This window comes from Sorex araneus, chromosome X (genome assembly GCF_027595985.1).
Source record: "Sorex araneus isolate mSorAra2 chromosome X, mSorAra2.pri, whole genome shotgun sequence".
Lineage (NCBI taxonomy): Eukaryota > Metazoa > Chordata > Mammalia > Eulipotyphla > Soricidae > Sorex > Sorex araneus.
In genome coordinates this window covers 246,911,465-246,928,947 of record NC_073313.1, presented here as the reverse complement: position 1 = coordinate 246,928,947, position 17,483 = coordinate 246,911,465, and the positions used below count along the sequence as shown (strand labels likewise).

The 17,483-nt window shown below is 32.9% G+C and overlaps 2 protein-coding genes across 2 annotated transcripts in view; both read right to left on the bottom strand.

The window, feature by feature from the left end:
* The window catches only part of VWC2L (von Willebrand factor C domain containing 2 like), a 181,002-nt gene extending 178,525 nt beyond the window's left edge, over positions 1 to 2,477 (bottom strand). The window contains exon 1 of the mRNA XM_004601337.2: positions 2,019 to 2,477. Coding sequence (XP_004601394.1) covers positions 2,019 to 2,408 — 390 coding nt within the window. The 5' untranslated portion in view covers positions 2,409 to 2,477. The remainder of the gene's footprint in view (positions 1 to 2,018) is intronic.
* Positions 2,478 to 6,277: 3,800 nt separating this feature from the next.
* Positions 6,278 to 17,483, bottom strand: part of SPAG16 (sperm associated antigen 16) — a 984,605-nt gene continuing 973,399 nt past the window's right edge. The window contains 1 exon segment of the mRNA XM_055121268.1: positions 6,278 to 6,453. Within this exon segment, the coding sequence (XP_054977243.1) occupies positions 6,278 to 6,453 (176 nt within the window).

The following is a 17,483-nucleotide window of genomic DNA, read 5'->3' as shown; positions in this document are numbered from 1 at the left end:
GTAGGATAACATCTATTTATTGCTTTATATGGTAAAATAAAATAGTTGTTACATATGTAATAAAACAGAATATATGAAGTATAATAGCATACTTAGTTCCTGAATCGACATGTTAATATTTCTTTGTTATCAATTGCAAAGTTATGTAAATTTTATCCTTTTTAAAAAACATTTTGAGGGGCTGGAGAAATAGCACAGTGGGTAGGGCATTTGCCTTGCACAGAGCCTACCTGGGTTCAATTTCCAGCATCCCATATGTTCCCCTGAGCACCGCCAGGGGTAAATCCTGAGTGCATCAGCCAGGAGTAACCCCCGTAAATTGCCAGGTGTGACCCAAAAAAGAAAAAAACCATTTTGAGTCATATGTGATGTTGCTCAAAGCTCATTTTTGGAGTGGCACTCAGGGATCACTCCTGGTGGACTATAGGGTACAATATCTGGTGTCAGTAATTGCACCCAGGTCTTCCACATGCAAGGCAATGACCTGACCAGCTGTACCATCCCTCCGTCCCCCAAATTTTAAAAATTTACCCTTAGCCTTGGCTAGACTATGAAATACTGTTTCTAGATGTAAATAATATTTTAAAATTTTATTTTAGGAATATTCCTATGCTTTTGAAAAAAATTGATCTTAGAACCATATCTAGAACCATATGAGTGATTCAACATAGGCCCCAAAGTAAATATGTTAAAGCTAATATCAAAATGTTCTCAATAATTAAGTAATTGATACATTTTCTATGCTTTTATCTATTATCTGGTATCAGTAATGTCATTTTACTGGTCTCTTAAGTGCCTTATTAATTTTGTGCATAACTCTAATAATGAATGATAGGAAAAGTCTAGAATAGTATTTAAGTATATGAAATTTGAATGTGATAATTATTATTAAACTTCCCTTCATATTCTAGGGAATTAAGTTAAATGATTTTTTTTCTGGGTAAATAAGAAATGGTTTGCACCCATAACCTAGAGTTGTCACTATCAGTTAAAAGTTTTTTCAGCATACTGAATTCTTCCACCACTCTATCCTAGGAAAGAATACAGTTGTTTAAGTACTTATAACAGATCAATATTCTCCCAAATATAGATATATCTACATCTTATCTGATTCTGAGCACCAAGTTACAAAACTTGGATACATAAAATAAAAATCTTTTTTATAGAGTCATCAGTATGACAGACACTTCAAAGTTCAAACTTCCATTACATTTAAGGAGGGCATTTTGATATATTAATAGATACCTTTAGGGTTCAAATCTGTCCTTGCAGGACATTCCAATTAAATCTAGCCATTGGAGAAAAAAGACTTCATAAAGAGATAAAAATGAACTACCAGTTACTTGGAAATATGACACCAACATAAAAGAAAGACTAAAAAGTACTATGGATACTAAAAAAATGGTTTATACTACATTTTAATAAAGGTTTTAATTTTTTAAAAATCAGTTTCCTCTGGGTTATTGGCTCTAAGTAAAACAAAAAAAATGTGCATGAGCAGAAAACAGAATGAAAACCATGATCTACAACAAGAAGGTTCAATGCCTATCCTTGATATAAAACCAGAGTTCAACTATACATCTGTAATTCTTGCATTTTCAACCACTAAAGTTACCTTTTATATATTTAACTAACTCTAATTATAGGCTTATAAACCACATACACACAAACTCCTAATTTTTAAACATTTACGTAATAGACACACGGCCTGTAAAAAAAGTTGTTCTCTTACCACCAAATTTGTAATAACAGAGCATTTAAGGACAAGAATAGAAGATGTTAAGTATATCCCCAAATATGTCTGAAATCAAATGTTTGCATGAACTCCTATGGATACTGATCAACAAGCCAATTGTTTATTTGTTGATTAAAATGTTATCTAGGTTAAGTGGAATCATCATATTGTTGCAAATTTAAAAGAATATTAAGAGTTGTTTCCATTTCTAAATTCAAAATACTAATCTACTAAGAGTGTGATATATAAAGTTAGAATTCAATAAATATAGAGTGACTCATACCTTAAATTCTTCTAAGATTTTGTAATTTTTCCCATGATACTCGCAAAAGTTTTTCACTTCTTTGCACTCAGGGCAGCATCCATTGTGTTCCACTTTAGTACACTTTGGGTGAATTTTAGGACATTCTGGCTGGTCACAAACAGGTCCATCCAGAGCACAGACACATGGACAGTTGGAATGCCCTGGGAAAAATCGTTCTCCCAACTTGTATACAAAACCGCTGTCATCCACACACCCTTTCCCTCGGTAGTCATCAAAGATTAGATTGTCATTACTGGAGTTCTGATCACTTTCATCAGCAGGATAGTCTTCATGACTGATGGCAGCAGAAGTAACTAATCCAGGGATGACCAACAGAAGTATGCAAGCTTCATGAATATGAAGAGCCATTCCCCTCCTCAAAGGCTTCTGAATGTGCTCCTAATATTAAATATACTCAGCTCCTTCCATGGGAATACAAGAGGGTAGGCTGAAAAAATATTTTAAAATAGTAGTTTTAAATATGTAGGTAAAATATATATTCATTAAGCCCATATTCTTAATCTGCTTATTTGGAACCTACTTGCAAGATACAAAGACCACAAATAGATTAATTTCATGCAACTATCTATACTTTATTGTGAATTTCATGAGATTTGACCCTTGACAACATATGAAGATACTTCAGCTTCTTCAGCTTAAGTTTGTTTCAAAGTTTCAAAGAGCTGGATTTGTATAGATTCTAAGAGTGGTTTTCCTGAGTCTCAAATATTAGTTTACACATAGTTACAAGATCAAAAATATCCAAGTTTCATTTTCTTTAAGCTGAACTACTCAATATTTGAGTATATACATGTATATGTGTACATATAAATATACTACAAGTATAGTAAATTGAATATATATACATATATGTACTCTGAGTAAACTGAGTAAATATGTACAGATATACATACTATGGTACCATATACATGCAAATTCATACTTAAAAAATCTCAGGAGATCATGAGAAAAATTATACTTCTAAAAAAAGAAAAGAAAACTAGAAATTAAATGTGAATTATAATTGGGATGAACTTAGTAAAATGGCACTTTCACTTGTTTATGTCCATAGTTGGAGAATAATAGACCTCAACATGGTTTACTTATTTCAGTACACAGAAATATTTTTTCTTAACTCTTTCAAATTCAAAATAGTACAAGTGTTCCACAGACAATAAAAGAAATGAAAATTTAAGCTATAAATAAGTGAGCTCCATATAGTGAAAAGGATTGGTTAAAAAAATTTGTATTTTTGTCCACACTTAGGTTTTACACAGGAAGTAAGCTCCTAGTGGGCAGGAAAGACCCATCTGTGAATGTTTTTTTGATAGCAGCTAGAATCTAGTATCTGCATAACATTTATATATATAGAATAAATATTCATACCATTTTGAAAATAAACTTCTTATATATATCAAAATATTTGTTTTTGAATTTTTTAAATAAAAACACCAGTGTTTTTTAAAACTTCTCATCAAAATTTATTAAAACAGCAAAGAGCTGTTGCCACAAAAAATAAACCATATTGATTTGGTGGCACTGACTCCTATAAACTTCACTTAGAATTAGTGCTTGGTGTAAGTGTTGGTAGTAAGCTTTTATTTAAATGCTTAGAGTGACTGATTCATACAAAGGCTCTGGGAAAACTGACTTTAGGGAGGAATATATAAGAAAAATGCTGCCAAATAGTTCATTTGTCTAAATGGTGTTGGCTTTATGACAATATCACTAGAATTATATATAAAGCTTTTCAGGTTATTTATAAATGATAACCATTGGTTCATTTTCAGAGTATAAGGGTAATAATAAGCCATCTTGTCAGTCTAATAAGACAATTTTAATAAAATTAAAATGGCAAGAGGAAACTTCAAGAACTATCATATTTGCATTTTAAGTTAGATATGCAAATCCTAGCAGTAGAAAAATGGAAGGTAGTACATTTATACTCTCCTTCAAGGGAAAACTGATCTCTGATATTAAGATTCTTTTGGGGTGAATAAAGAAAAGGAGATGTATTTTCTTTTAAAATATGTCAAAAATAATGAGTCATGACAAAACAAAAAATGCAAACCTATAATTCTACTTGAGAAGCTGGAAGCTCCCTTGATAAAGCATTTCTTTCCATATATTACTACAGAAGCCACACACAAAATAGAAGCTTCTTTAAAAACATATAGATTTCCATAATTAAAGCACACATTTATAAATTTCATATTTAGAAAGTTTTGTCTCAGAAGAAAAAGGATCTATTGTGCTTTCACAGAGTATTCCAGTAGCATCTGTCAATACATGCAACATAAGCTAGATAAAATATACACATCATTCTGCTTCAAAAGGAAAGACAAAAATTATCTCTTTGAAAGCTACAGGTAGGCATTAATATGACAGGTAACAGTAAATGTAAACTTAAAGGCAAAAGAGTGGCGTGATATGCACTTTATATACACATTAACTGCTTTTGATACATGAAATGCATTTTAAAATCTGCATAGAGGAAACTAGGTTTTCTTTTCAGTATAACAAAGTTCTTAGGCTATTTTTAAAAATCCTTCACAATCTCATAATTTAACTACTCTATTGCAGTTTGACAATATGTAAGAGGGGAAAATTACAGAGTTTCACCTGAAATATCTTAAATAAGTAACCAAACATTGTTAAACTGAGGATTACTTTTCAGCTAAACTTTACCCCCCCACACCTTATTGCTACACATGATTTTAAATGACTGCACCTATTTCTTTGAGAAAACAAACACAACTCATGTCACAAGACACACTTACCTAATCACTCTGGAGGTTAATGGTGGTGGTGGGGGTCATATACCGGAATGAATAAAAAAAACAGGTATTTTAAAGAAAACTGTTCCTTTTTAATTATCCAAAGAATACATTTTCAGGCATGAATTAAAGGCAATTCATTCTCTTTACCTCCCATTTCAAAACACAGTCAAGAAGCAGTCTCCCGCCCTTCCAGAGAGAAACACAGCAGATACATATAAGAAATAAGCTTTGGCCCCGTCTTCTTCAGAATTCAAAGCAAGAAGCAGTGCTGATTCTGTAGAAATCCAGACCCCAGTAGAAGAATCATGTTGAACTTATTTTTACCATTCTTCAAGATCTTTTTATGAAATTTCCCAGCTGATTACGCCTAATCCACACATGAGTTCACTTGCACAGTGTTTGCTACGGCAGTAGAGGTGATTTGGTTAGGCTCTGAGGATCACAAACAGCAAAAGCATGCTGTAGCTTAAAGCCCACTCCGTCGGCACTACCGTCAGCATCATCCACAATATGTTGCTTGAGTCCCCTCTTACGCACCAGAATATACTAACTGTGGACGTGAAGGAAAGGAGCAACTTTAGCTGGGTTTCTGCATCACTGAGAGCAGTTTGCAGACTGCTGATTTGGAGCTCATTCTGCCGGCAGCCGGGAATTCCTCAGCACCACGGACAGCGCCAACAACTGGCTTCTGAGCCCAGCCGTGTTGAAATCCCGGAGCTGCCGCTTTAGACCAGGCTGAGTGGTCTGTGAGCAGTAGCACTTTATACAGCGAAGCGTTAGGAGCGGGAAAGGCAATCTGCATGCGAGATACTTATTTGCATCGAAATTGCAATAAAAAATTGTAATGATATCAAAGGCATTCTTGGATGGGTTGCAGAGATGAAAGTTCCAGAAGAGTCGAGTCTATCATTTATATTTAAGCCACCTGCAGTCTCCTCTGATTATTATCAGTAGATTAAGAATAATTATATTCAAATAATTTGTGGAAATGTAAGCTGCAATATATATCTTCCCCTTTGGGTAGAGAAAGACTTTCCCGACGCTACATCATTAAACTTCTGGTTTTCCTGCAGCCTGGATTTGATTTTTTTTTTTTAAGTAGGCGGGTTCTCCTGCAGTTTGTTCTCTAACATTCAAAATCAATCTCCTGTAATTCATCTAGTCTGTCATTAGGCGTCATTGTAAAGCTGTTTCTTCCAAACCCCTAGCAAAGATGCGCTCTCTAAATTCTTATCAAAATTAAAAAGAAAGAATGAAACCCCAGACACAAATAAATGAGCAGAAAGTTATTTTTATTGATGATAGTGAAAGAACTAAAACAGATGCTCAAAGGAGGTTTCAAAGCAAATTGTAAATGTTATTGCTGGCATATTTAACCAGATATTCACTGGTCTAGGACTACATAAAGCATTTTCAAGCCCTAAAAGGCATGTCTTCTGCAGTGGGATACGATGACCATCAAACCCACAATCGAACAGTGCCGGCGGAGTCTCCGGAAAACATATTGTCTCCATCACGAGAAAACATGACTGTGTGAGCCTCACTTTCATGGCCCATCAATTTGTGAATTTCCCCTGATTTAAGATCCAGCAAATGAATGACCCCAGTGCTGCTTGCCTGAGCTAAAGCTTGACCTGAGAGAGGGCGGGGGTGGGGGTTTCGGGGGGAGTGGGCGGAAAGGAGAGAACAGACAGAGAGACAGAGAATGAATCAAAGTTTAATTTCAAGAACTTACAGTTTGCAAGTAATATAAATTCTACTTTGTTTAAATTGAGATTCAACAGACTGATTTTATGATTGATATCAGTTATTAAATATGAATTCATCTTTGAGTAAAAATTTAGAAACAATTAGTAAAATAATGTTAAATAAAGAATGCAACCTAATGTTCTACCTATATTACATGAAGAGCAACCAATGATCTGATAATCTGTATATTGTGGATTAATATAATTTAGGAAAGCTAAAAATAAATGTAAGTGAATGATGCAGCTTTTTTCATATAAATTGTATTGAAAATGTATTACAAAGTTTAGGTTTCAAAATTTAACACTCGCAAAAAATTTAAATACAGGTATTATGTGCATATACTATATATAGGATTAGTAATTTATACTTTGAAATTAATATTAAATTTTTAGTAATTATGTTAAATTACTATGTGAAAATAATATACCTTTCAAGATGACTTAGGTCTTTTCATTGTAAAGTGCAAAATTTTGTTATAGCTTTTGTAACATAACAGAAAAGTGTTCTTTCTGTTATGAAAGAAACAGAAACAGAAAAGAACTTTCTCATAATTCTTATATTGTATAGCTTTGAGTGAATAATTTTCTTAAAGTTCAATACAAATCAACAATCCTCTTCTAACTAATAAACTATGAGGGAATTTAGAATTTAGTCACAGCTTTAGAGCTTGAATATGTAAACACCATGTATAGGACAAAAAAGCATGATGTTAGTACTATCTCCAGGACTTTTTATTTATGTTTAGAGTATATATCATCAATCTAATAATAAAATTTTAAACTAAATTCTTTAAGATCTTACATAACATATTTACTACTTTGTTGATGGGCTGGAGTGATAGCACAGTAGGTAGGGTGTTTGCCTTGCACGCAGCTGACCAGGGTTCGATCCCTTCTTCCCTCTCAGAGAGCCGGACAAGCTACCGAGAGTATCCCACCCACACGCCAGAGTCTGGCAAGCTCTCTGTGGCGTGCGTATTCGATATGCCAAAAACAGTAATGATGAGTCTCACAATGGAGATGTTACTGGTGCCTACTCGAGCAAATCAATAAGCAACGGGGTGACAGTGAGAGTGACTTTGTTGATAACTTGAAATAAAACTTAAAATAATCTAATGCTCAAGAATATGTCAACTCTATATTCTTGAAAAGCTTAGAGGACTAAGTAACTTGCTGAAGATAATACAACAGCCTTGATAGGGATTACCATTTAGTTATAGGTAATTTGAAACCAGAACCTGAACTTTCAGATATTGAACTTTTCACATTCTGCATAGCATTGTTATCATTGATAAGTCTGTGGTTGATCTTCAGCACATGACCTACTGTGAAAGCAGTTTTTGCCCATTTCACAGTAAAATTTCTCTGATCATATATCACTACAAAGTCATATTGAAATATTTGGTTAGAAATTATATTTCAAATTGTCAATAATACTGTTAAAACTGAGTAAAGTTATAAAAGTAAAGCTAACCATGATGAATAGAGGCTATTTGCAAACCTTTATAACTACTGAGCTTCTTCATCTAGAACAAAGCCTGACACAGCAAAGATCTTTAGGATGGATTAGAGTGTCCGAAGCAGCAGATGTGAATATTTATTATAAACCCTCTTCTACCAAGTCTTTGCTGACAGAGGCATTACATATGGATTCCACCTCCAGTCTCACTCCATAGACAATTGCTGTTTGTGTCTTTTCTAAGAATCAAGTATGAAACATGTAATCTTTAGACAATACCTAGGAGAGAGTGAATAGTATTTCCTATTTGGGGAGCCAAACAAAATCAGTCTCATGAGCATAATGTAACATTAATTTATCATTTTTGTTGAAGTGACATCTTTTAAAACTGTTAACTGGAAATATTTATGAAGGTTTGGCAAATTTCTGAAAAACAGCAATAAAATAGAGATCATAGCATTGGAATCAATGATGAGATTATATCATTCAGCAGCATGCTGCCTGAGGTGCTTTAAACATTTTGTCTCTGCTAGAAGAAATTTGAGTCAGCAAGTTTCTAGTGAGTTTTTCGAGCATACTTAAACCCATTTTCAGAAGACTGAAAGGCTATGTATAAATTGTATATATTAAACAAATAAAGTTTAACATAATTACAAATTTACATTCGTTTTCAGAATGAATGTATGTTGGTTGATTACATGCCATACAGCACATGATCTAAATTTTACTTTTGCTGGGATTGAGGTGTTGAAGTCTTTCTAGATTAGAAAAATTTCAAAATTACTTTTCAGGATATGTCAATTTCTATATTCATATAGAGTTGATGTATGAGGAAGGTACACTCTCAGACAGAATCACAGTACATTTATGTGCAGCACTTCTAGAAAGTAGAGAATTTATAGTAAGAATCTTTTCAAATATCTGGGCTATTAACAGTGACATAATCCACAATATTTTGTTAGTGACATAAAGAAAATAGATTTATGTATACTAAAATTTGGTCAATAGAATAAAAATTTTTGAAAGAAATATAAATATTTGAAAATAAATGATATAAAAAACACCTTGCTTCTTTTTCTAGGTTAATAGATGTTGCTTGGATGCTTGACTTTTCACAAGAAAATATGTATCCTGAGTAGAAGATTGACATCATTTTGTAATTGCTATTCTTTTACATGAATAATTCAGTATATATCAAAAGTGATTATCATGATCTCTTTACTCACACATCTATAAAAAAATAATACTTATTCTTACCATAAAATCAACATATTTTCTTATTGGTTAAATCAATATTTTTTAGTTGGCCAATAGAATTTTAATGAAAATATCCTGCTGCTATCCACTTTACCCTATTAAATCGATTTATCAAGTTCTTTTAACTTAAAAAAATATGCACCCAGATCGCATGTCCTTCAGTCCTGGAAGGTAGCATACCATGATGCTAGCAGCAACCATGCTGCTGGACCTCACACCAGGCTATTTCACTCAGGGCGCCCTAGAGGGACGCAGATGAAAGCCCTCTCTGCCCTAAGAGACCCAGGCCCGGCAGCTGAAAACCTCCAAAACTCAACCACTGCCATGCTTATGGCTGCTCTACACATGCTTGGGCCAACCCTCACCTAAGAGTGAACCTTTTCCTGAACATTCTTAGGACACACCCTACTCATATTCCATCAGTACTGCACCACATTTGTTGGTATTAAAAGTAAGAGGCAAACAACCTTCAAGGGAAATATTATATTATTTTTAGTTCTGCTTTCGGGCAGGGACTGGGGTTGAGGATGGAAACACCCAAAGTATGGTGGTGGGAAGGTATAACGGTGCTGGGATCAATGTTTGAATATTAAATGGAATCAAATATTGTGAACTACTTTACAAAATTAAAAGAATTTAAAAAATAGGCACCCAATTTTGCCTACTCTAAAAGTATTGCTTTTATATTAACTACAGCATTGACCTTTAAAATCAGAGTCTCAAATTTAAGTTCCATAAACACATTTCTTAAGCTGATTTCGCTCCTTTCTACTTAAAAATAAAAGTTTGAAAATACAGGGCTTGGAAGCCAGAGAGATAGTGCAGTGGACAGGGTGCTTGCCTTGCATGTGGCTGACCTGGGTTTGACGTCCAGCACCACAGATGGTACCCTGGTGACCACCAGGAGTGATCGCAGAGCACAGAGACAGGAATGATCCTCAAGCACTGCTGGGTGTAACTTCCAGGTCAAGAAAATACATATGCAGGACGATAATATCTTGAACAGAAGTCTCAATTGCATTTGACATAAAAATTCAAATATTTGAATATACTTCCAATGTAAGCATCATTAGCAACAGAAATCTTGAAGAAGTTTATAGAATGAATTAGTCCATGAAAATCAAGTAGTAATTTTTTATGGGTAATTACTTGAGATAAACCACATAACTTGGAAATTCAATCTCATATTAAAATGTTCAAATAAAATACTGGCCACTTTTTAAATAATTTTAGATATGTAAAATTTTAGTAAAGCATTTAATAAAGCATTTAGTAAAGATAGCAAATTTTAGATATGTGAAAATTCAATTTAATTGTGAGATTAAGCATCTTGTATAGGCAAAAGTTATCTTAATATTTTCAATATTTACCTGCCTCATCACCTAGATAAATTTTTGAAGCTTGGAATTCTGCATGTCTCTGTTATAAATATTTAATTCATGAAATTTGACAATCAGTGTTTAATGTACTCTTTTATGAGGAGCTATCATATGATGTACTGTGCAAAGACCCTTACATTCTTATTTGAATATAAAGGATATAAACCTAGTTTATTTTAATTCATGTTGACTAGACTGAGTTTAATAGTATTCATTACTCAACTCCTAAAGTCACCCATGTTTTCTTATGCCATATCAATAGATACTCTCCCTTATTTAGCTAATGAAGAGTGAGATATAGGTATAGTAAAGCTTGAGACTTGAATAATAATCTTTGCAATTCAAAAAACCATGCTTTATTTACTGGCACTGGAGTTTCTATCATAATTAAGGCTAAGGAAAGTGTTATAGTGTTATACTTTGGATGTTTTCTGGTAATGAATCCCTGTAAATCTAACATTCAACATTAATCTAAGAATTTACTTAGTGTTGGTTCTATTTTTTAGAGAAATATGAAAAAACCCACAATATCTATTATTAAATACATATATTCTAATAGTGGATATAGTGAAATTTTAATAATTTTATTAGTGTTTAAGCAACCTATTTATAATAATGTTAATATTTTTGATGTTGATATGGATAGATACTCTACTGCCCTACAACCAAAGTAGTGAAAATTTTATGTTAATTAAAGTCTCATAATATATGCTTTTCTATAATTTCAAGAAAATTATATCTTTAGTTCTTCTTTTTGTGGGGATACTACAGTCTCTGATTTCCAAATTTTAACCTGTGGTCACAGTTATTCTTATCTTCTCTGTCTTCAACCCAAATTTCATTCATTTGTCTCTATTGCTTTTATTTGACCTATTTTTAATAGTTGTATCCATAGTTGCAACTGTTTAGATGCCAGGATCACCAAAGTGATATTCCAAATTATTCTAAATGACATTTTCATTAAATATTTTGCTTTCAAATCAATCTCTATAAATTATATGCTTTTCCTTCAATGATATCACTTTCATTTCAAAATTCTGTAAATTTAAACAGCATAACAAAGTTTCACCAGCAACAACAAAAAGACCTCTAATAACCACAACCTTTAAGGTTTTATCTATTTTGCATTCAAACATCTCATTTTACAAGCAAAACAACTGAGATTAAGTGCCTTATGTAGATGGAACTATATGCATACGTCATATAGAGAACCTAGTTGAAAACAGTTCTTTGACCACAAAATAATCCTGTGAATGCTAACTTTTTTTTCTAAAAATGAATGATTGTCCAAGTATTTTAGTAAAACTTTATAATTTCTACACACTAATATAAATTTTCATCAATTTTCCTACACATACCTTTACTTGAGTCATGTGTTTTCTAGCAAATGATTTGCCATTATTTCACATATACATACATATATATGTATATATATACATGTATATATATATGTATATATATACATGTATATATATATATATATACTTCCATGCTGGTGCCCACTCAAGCAAATCGATGAAAGACAGGATGGCAGTGCTACAGTGCTACCTTCGCAACCTTCGCAACATGAGTTTGATTATTTCTTCTTAATAGTTTTCCTATTTCCATGGTTCCCAATCATATCTTCTTGGTAAAGTAAACCTATTTATTAAACCCAAGTTTAACCTGATCAAATTCTTCTAGTTGATAACTAGGTGGTACAGATCTTCAACCAAAAATTATCACATTTTATCATACCTTTCCTGTGTAATAATTTCAAAAATTATAGTGAATTGAGTTGGTTGGACTGTCAGTTGGACTTGTGAGCCAGACCTGTGTCACATGTGACAAAAGAGAGTCTACAGTATGTGATATTGAGAAAGATAAAATGATTTTTGCCCAGAAGTGTGTTCAGTGCCATACCATGGAGAGGGGAGGCCAGCATAAGACGGGCCCCAATCTCCATGGTCTATTTTGGTGAAGGAAGTGCAGAACCCTGGATTCTCTTATGGCAATGTCAACGAGAATGAGGGCATCACATGGGGAGAGGACACGCAGTATTTGAGAACCCCAAGAAAAACATTCCTGGAACAAAAATGATCCTGGCTGGTGTTACAATAAAGAGTTTAAGGGCAGAGTTGATAGCTTACCTTAAAAAAAGTTACCAATAAGTAATAGTTGGCACTGTCTTGTTTATTACAAATGTCTCATGACATTTTTGTCAACCATATTTAAATTCATTGCACTTAAATAACCAGAATTTAGACAATAAGTGGATGTAGCATATTTTTGTTGGATGGCTCTGAGTTGTGTTTAAATGAGTAATGATCAGCTCTTTGAATTTTGACAATAATTCCAAGTCAGCAAGTACAGCTTCTGTTGTTTTCTTCTAAAGACATGATTGGACTTAACTCATCACATTTACCTTTCCAAGAGATGGGAATGCCTATCTTATACCTAGGGATAATATTTTTCATTCATATTTATATAACTGGCTATATTAACATATCTAAAGATTGAGAAATTTACTGTTTCCTAGGAGAGAGGGAGATTTAACTGTGCTTAAGTTGTGTTCATTGGCCTGATAAAGGCAAAAGATGAGAATAAGTTGGAAGTGATCCCTAAATCTTTTTGTTGTTAATAATGCCAATTTAATTAAAAATTCCCTGTAACTAAAAAAATATAGTCAATTATAGTTACGTCTTTCCTTTTACCTTTTATAATTACTCCAAAACAAAGGCCATGTTATACTTTGCATTCCCACAACATAACTTTAGACTATTTGAGCTGATACTGAACAGTATAGAATAGATTTTACAACCATTTTTAGTGTTTGTTATTTTTCAAAACATACTATCTCATTTTATCCTTAAGCAGCCCTATGAGCTATGTATATACTTATACCATTCTTTTTTGCTTGTTTTTTGTTTTGGGGCCACAAACAGCAAAACTCAGGGGTTACTCCTGGTTCTGCACTCAGGAATTACTCCTGGTAGTGCTCGAGGGACCATATGGGATGCCAAGTATCAAAACCCAGTCAGCTACACACGTGGTAAGTGCCCTATTTGCTATACTATCTCTCCAGGCCCTTACACTACCTATTTGGGCAGCCATGATTTACATGTGATTCCAGAGCACTTGAAATGTAGCTATAATTAACAAAAAGATGCTTCAATTATAAAATGTTCAGCGCATTTCAAAGTCTAATAAATATGGAATGCTAAAGAAGCACAAAAAGGGCTGGGAGAGACAACAGGAATTAGGGACTTGCATGCATACGACCTTGTTCTATCTATGTGGTCCCCTCCTGAGCATTGTTATGGTTGCCTTAGGGATCTCCAGCACTGCAAAGCAGGAGCAGTAACTGCATCCTTAAGCCCTGACACTGAACTAACGGCCTGCTGGCCAGGTTTCATCAGGAGCACCATTGGCCCTCTAAGCACTGCTTGGTATCCCCACTCTCAACCATGAAAAAAGGACTTTTGTAATATACTTCCTTATTCCTTTAATATTGATGGTGTACCACGATAGTACGTTTCGAGTCATAAATAAAATATTTTAACTTCACCTTTTAAAAAATGGGACAACAGGAATTTAAAATCTTGTGTGTATGGTTCACACAATATTTCTGTTGGACAGGGGTAGCACATATTGTGCCTGAAGGAGATGGAAAATGAGGCAGAATTGACATAAAAAGCAACTTCTCCAATGCCACACAGATTTTTAAGTAGCATAGTCTGGATTTGAGGCATATATGACATCAAAACTTTTGCTTTTATCCCTGCGCCATGTCCTAAAACCTCTAGATGAATTTTTATTGATTGGTTCAATGTCGTCTCTCTGGCTGTGATTAAGCCACTCTTGCTAAAACGCAACATGAGTCAGAGTAAACATCTCTTTGGTGTGCGGCTCCAGTATCCAGCAAAATCTATGCTAGCTCCTAGGAATGCTTTAAAATTAATTTCTCTTTGAGTACAAGATATATTTCAAAAATTTCATTTCTGGGGTTATCCTAATGGCATTTATTGACTCTGAGATTTTTACTGTTCAATTAGTTGCTTGGGAATACATGCAGAACTTAAAAAGCAGCTTTTATTCTCTTAAAGCTCAGAAAGGCAGCTTATATTCTTTTAGTTCTCAAAGGGCCAATCCACTCTCCTCAGGCTTCAACAATGCATTATGGAGCAGAAAAGACTACACCAGAAATTTAGGTGTTTTATATTAAGATGTATAAAAATTTACCATTTAATTTATACACAAGGAGAAACAACCCAGAATTTATCAACCTCCCAACATTTATGTTTTCAACATTGATCACGTTTTTACACTTGCCCAAACCATATGTTAAAATGCATTAAGCATATTTTATCCCATTCTTTTATCGATTATTCATGAAAAGAGAAACAATTCTTCTTTGATGAAAGAGTTCAACATAATTTCTTTTGCATGAAAGAGTTCATTTTTTTTCCTAAAGAACTCTTGGGATCACATCCCTTGAAATTTTAAATGAAAATCATGAGATGAATAAGCCATTTTATGTAAGAGGAATTTATGTACATGTTTTACTTAGATTATAGTTCAGGAAACTTTTGGTGAATATGTATTCACTGGTCAAAATAAGACTATTTTTGTTGGGTTATCAGGTAAGGAAATAGGGACTGCAGGTTACAAAATGTGCCAAATCATGTTGAAAAGAGTCTTGGACATGTTTGTTATTGGAGGAATAATTCACAACACTAATGTATCAATGATTAAAATTTGAACTTCCTGGAAAACTCCTTAAATTATCTAATAAGCCTTCAGTTTTTAGGTAATACAAGCTAAACCAGATGTAGATACTTTTTTTTGGCTTAAAGATTACTTGAGTCTCATGTATTGAAACTCATTAAATCTTATATTTATTAAAAATTAAACTTACTATTCTTTAAAAACATTGATTCTGTTATTTTATGCTCTTAAAGCCTAAGGTCACAAAATTAATTTATGTTTGATCATATTACAAAAATATTTGCCAGCAATGTTCTGAGCAAAAAATGGACTGAAGTGTATTCATTTTCTATTATTTATGCCATCAGGAATAGCATCACTCTAGATCAAGTAAGTGTATGAATGAAGTTCTGTTATAAGAAATAGAAGCAAACTTTTCCCTTATCACAAAAGAAAATGTTAATGAAATACATCATTACATTTCTCATTAAAATAACCAGTAATTTCTCATGATTATTCATGCTTTGATTAGATTTTGAGCAATATATCCCCCCAAAGAAATAAGATACCCATTTTATATCTCATTCAAATTGTTCTCCTACACAGATCACAGGAAATTTGTTTATCACAAGCACATAAGAATGGAGTCAAAATTGTATGTCATATATGAAGTAACATATCAGAAAGAAGAGGGACTTTGATCAATAAGGAAATGATTTTTATACACATCAGAACCAATTTGAAGCAATTCTCTTGCTCAATATAGATAGACAGAAATGCTTCTCAGCATTTATTACCTGTGGAGAGCATTATTGATGAATTGTATTGATTTTTAGAATGCATGTGGAGGGGCTTCTGTTATTTCTTTTAAAGATGCTACAAAATAGAAAGTATCAAGAAACTATTTTAAATTTTGAGAATTCATATTAATAGCTCAAACTAGATCTTTATTTTAAATTTAAAAATTTTGGACATGTAAAACTTAAAGGACATATAAAACTTAAAAAAATACTTAATTTTATGTCACATTTCTGGTTTATACATTAACTTGAAGAAGCTTAAATTCCCAAGTTCAAGAAATAACTTGTAAATGCTCCTTGTGTTCTTTTTTCCCCTATGAAATCTTATTAGGGGTCATAAATTTTTTTCTTGTAGGTAGTACTGCTTTAAAAAAATATTAACATTTCAATGTCTAAATATGCATTTAAAAATTATGCAACATGGAAATGACAAAATATAGAGCAGGAAACCCCTTGTTATGTTACTTTAGGACACAATCAAGCAGATATGTTTACCTAACAATAAATGTTTTTAACATTTAATGTATATAATGCTATATAATATCTTTAATGAAATTAGCAAATTGAGATGAAAGGTAAAATCTAAAATTACTTAAATTTGGCATGCAATATTAAGCAAATACAATTTTTCCTAAGAGAATGTTTTTATGTTTGCTCGACATAACCAGTTTTAGCAATTATAGAAATTATTTGGTCTTTCACATGAAACCGTCATCTTGTTTAGAAAGGTACTTCTTTAATAGTGGAAAAATCTGTAAACTTTAGATGATGAATAAATGCAGTAAGTAAAATCATTGCCTTTCCAGAACAGAACTCTTGGTCTTAACATAAGTAGTTTTAAAAATATTTTTCCCTTGTTAGGAGAGTATGAATGAATATTTTCTTGAACAGGTGCTTTCTTTTACATGAGCTATCTTCTGAATATTACAGAAATCCCTGGTGAGAGGCACCTAAAGTCCTAGATACGTTCTAACTAATTATTGAATCTATTAAGAATATCAACAGCCACCTGCTTTCATTAAGAAATCCTCATAGACCTGTTTCCTAACTTGGTCTTCACCTATGCAGCTGATCAGTGTTGAAATAATATTTATTCAGGGACCCCTTGCACCTGGAGCTTTATAAACATTTCAGAAGCTTTTGCTGATGTCAGAGGAAAAACTATTCAAAACTAAATATAATATATGATATTTAGTCCTGGAGATCAAATCAGCTGTAGTACATTCTGATTTACAGCAAATCAGAATGTGATATGTTTGTCTCCATTGTTGATGACAAAAGAGAAAGGCTCCAAAAACATATATTATATGCCCCGGATTTAATGAAAACTTTCAT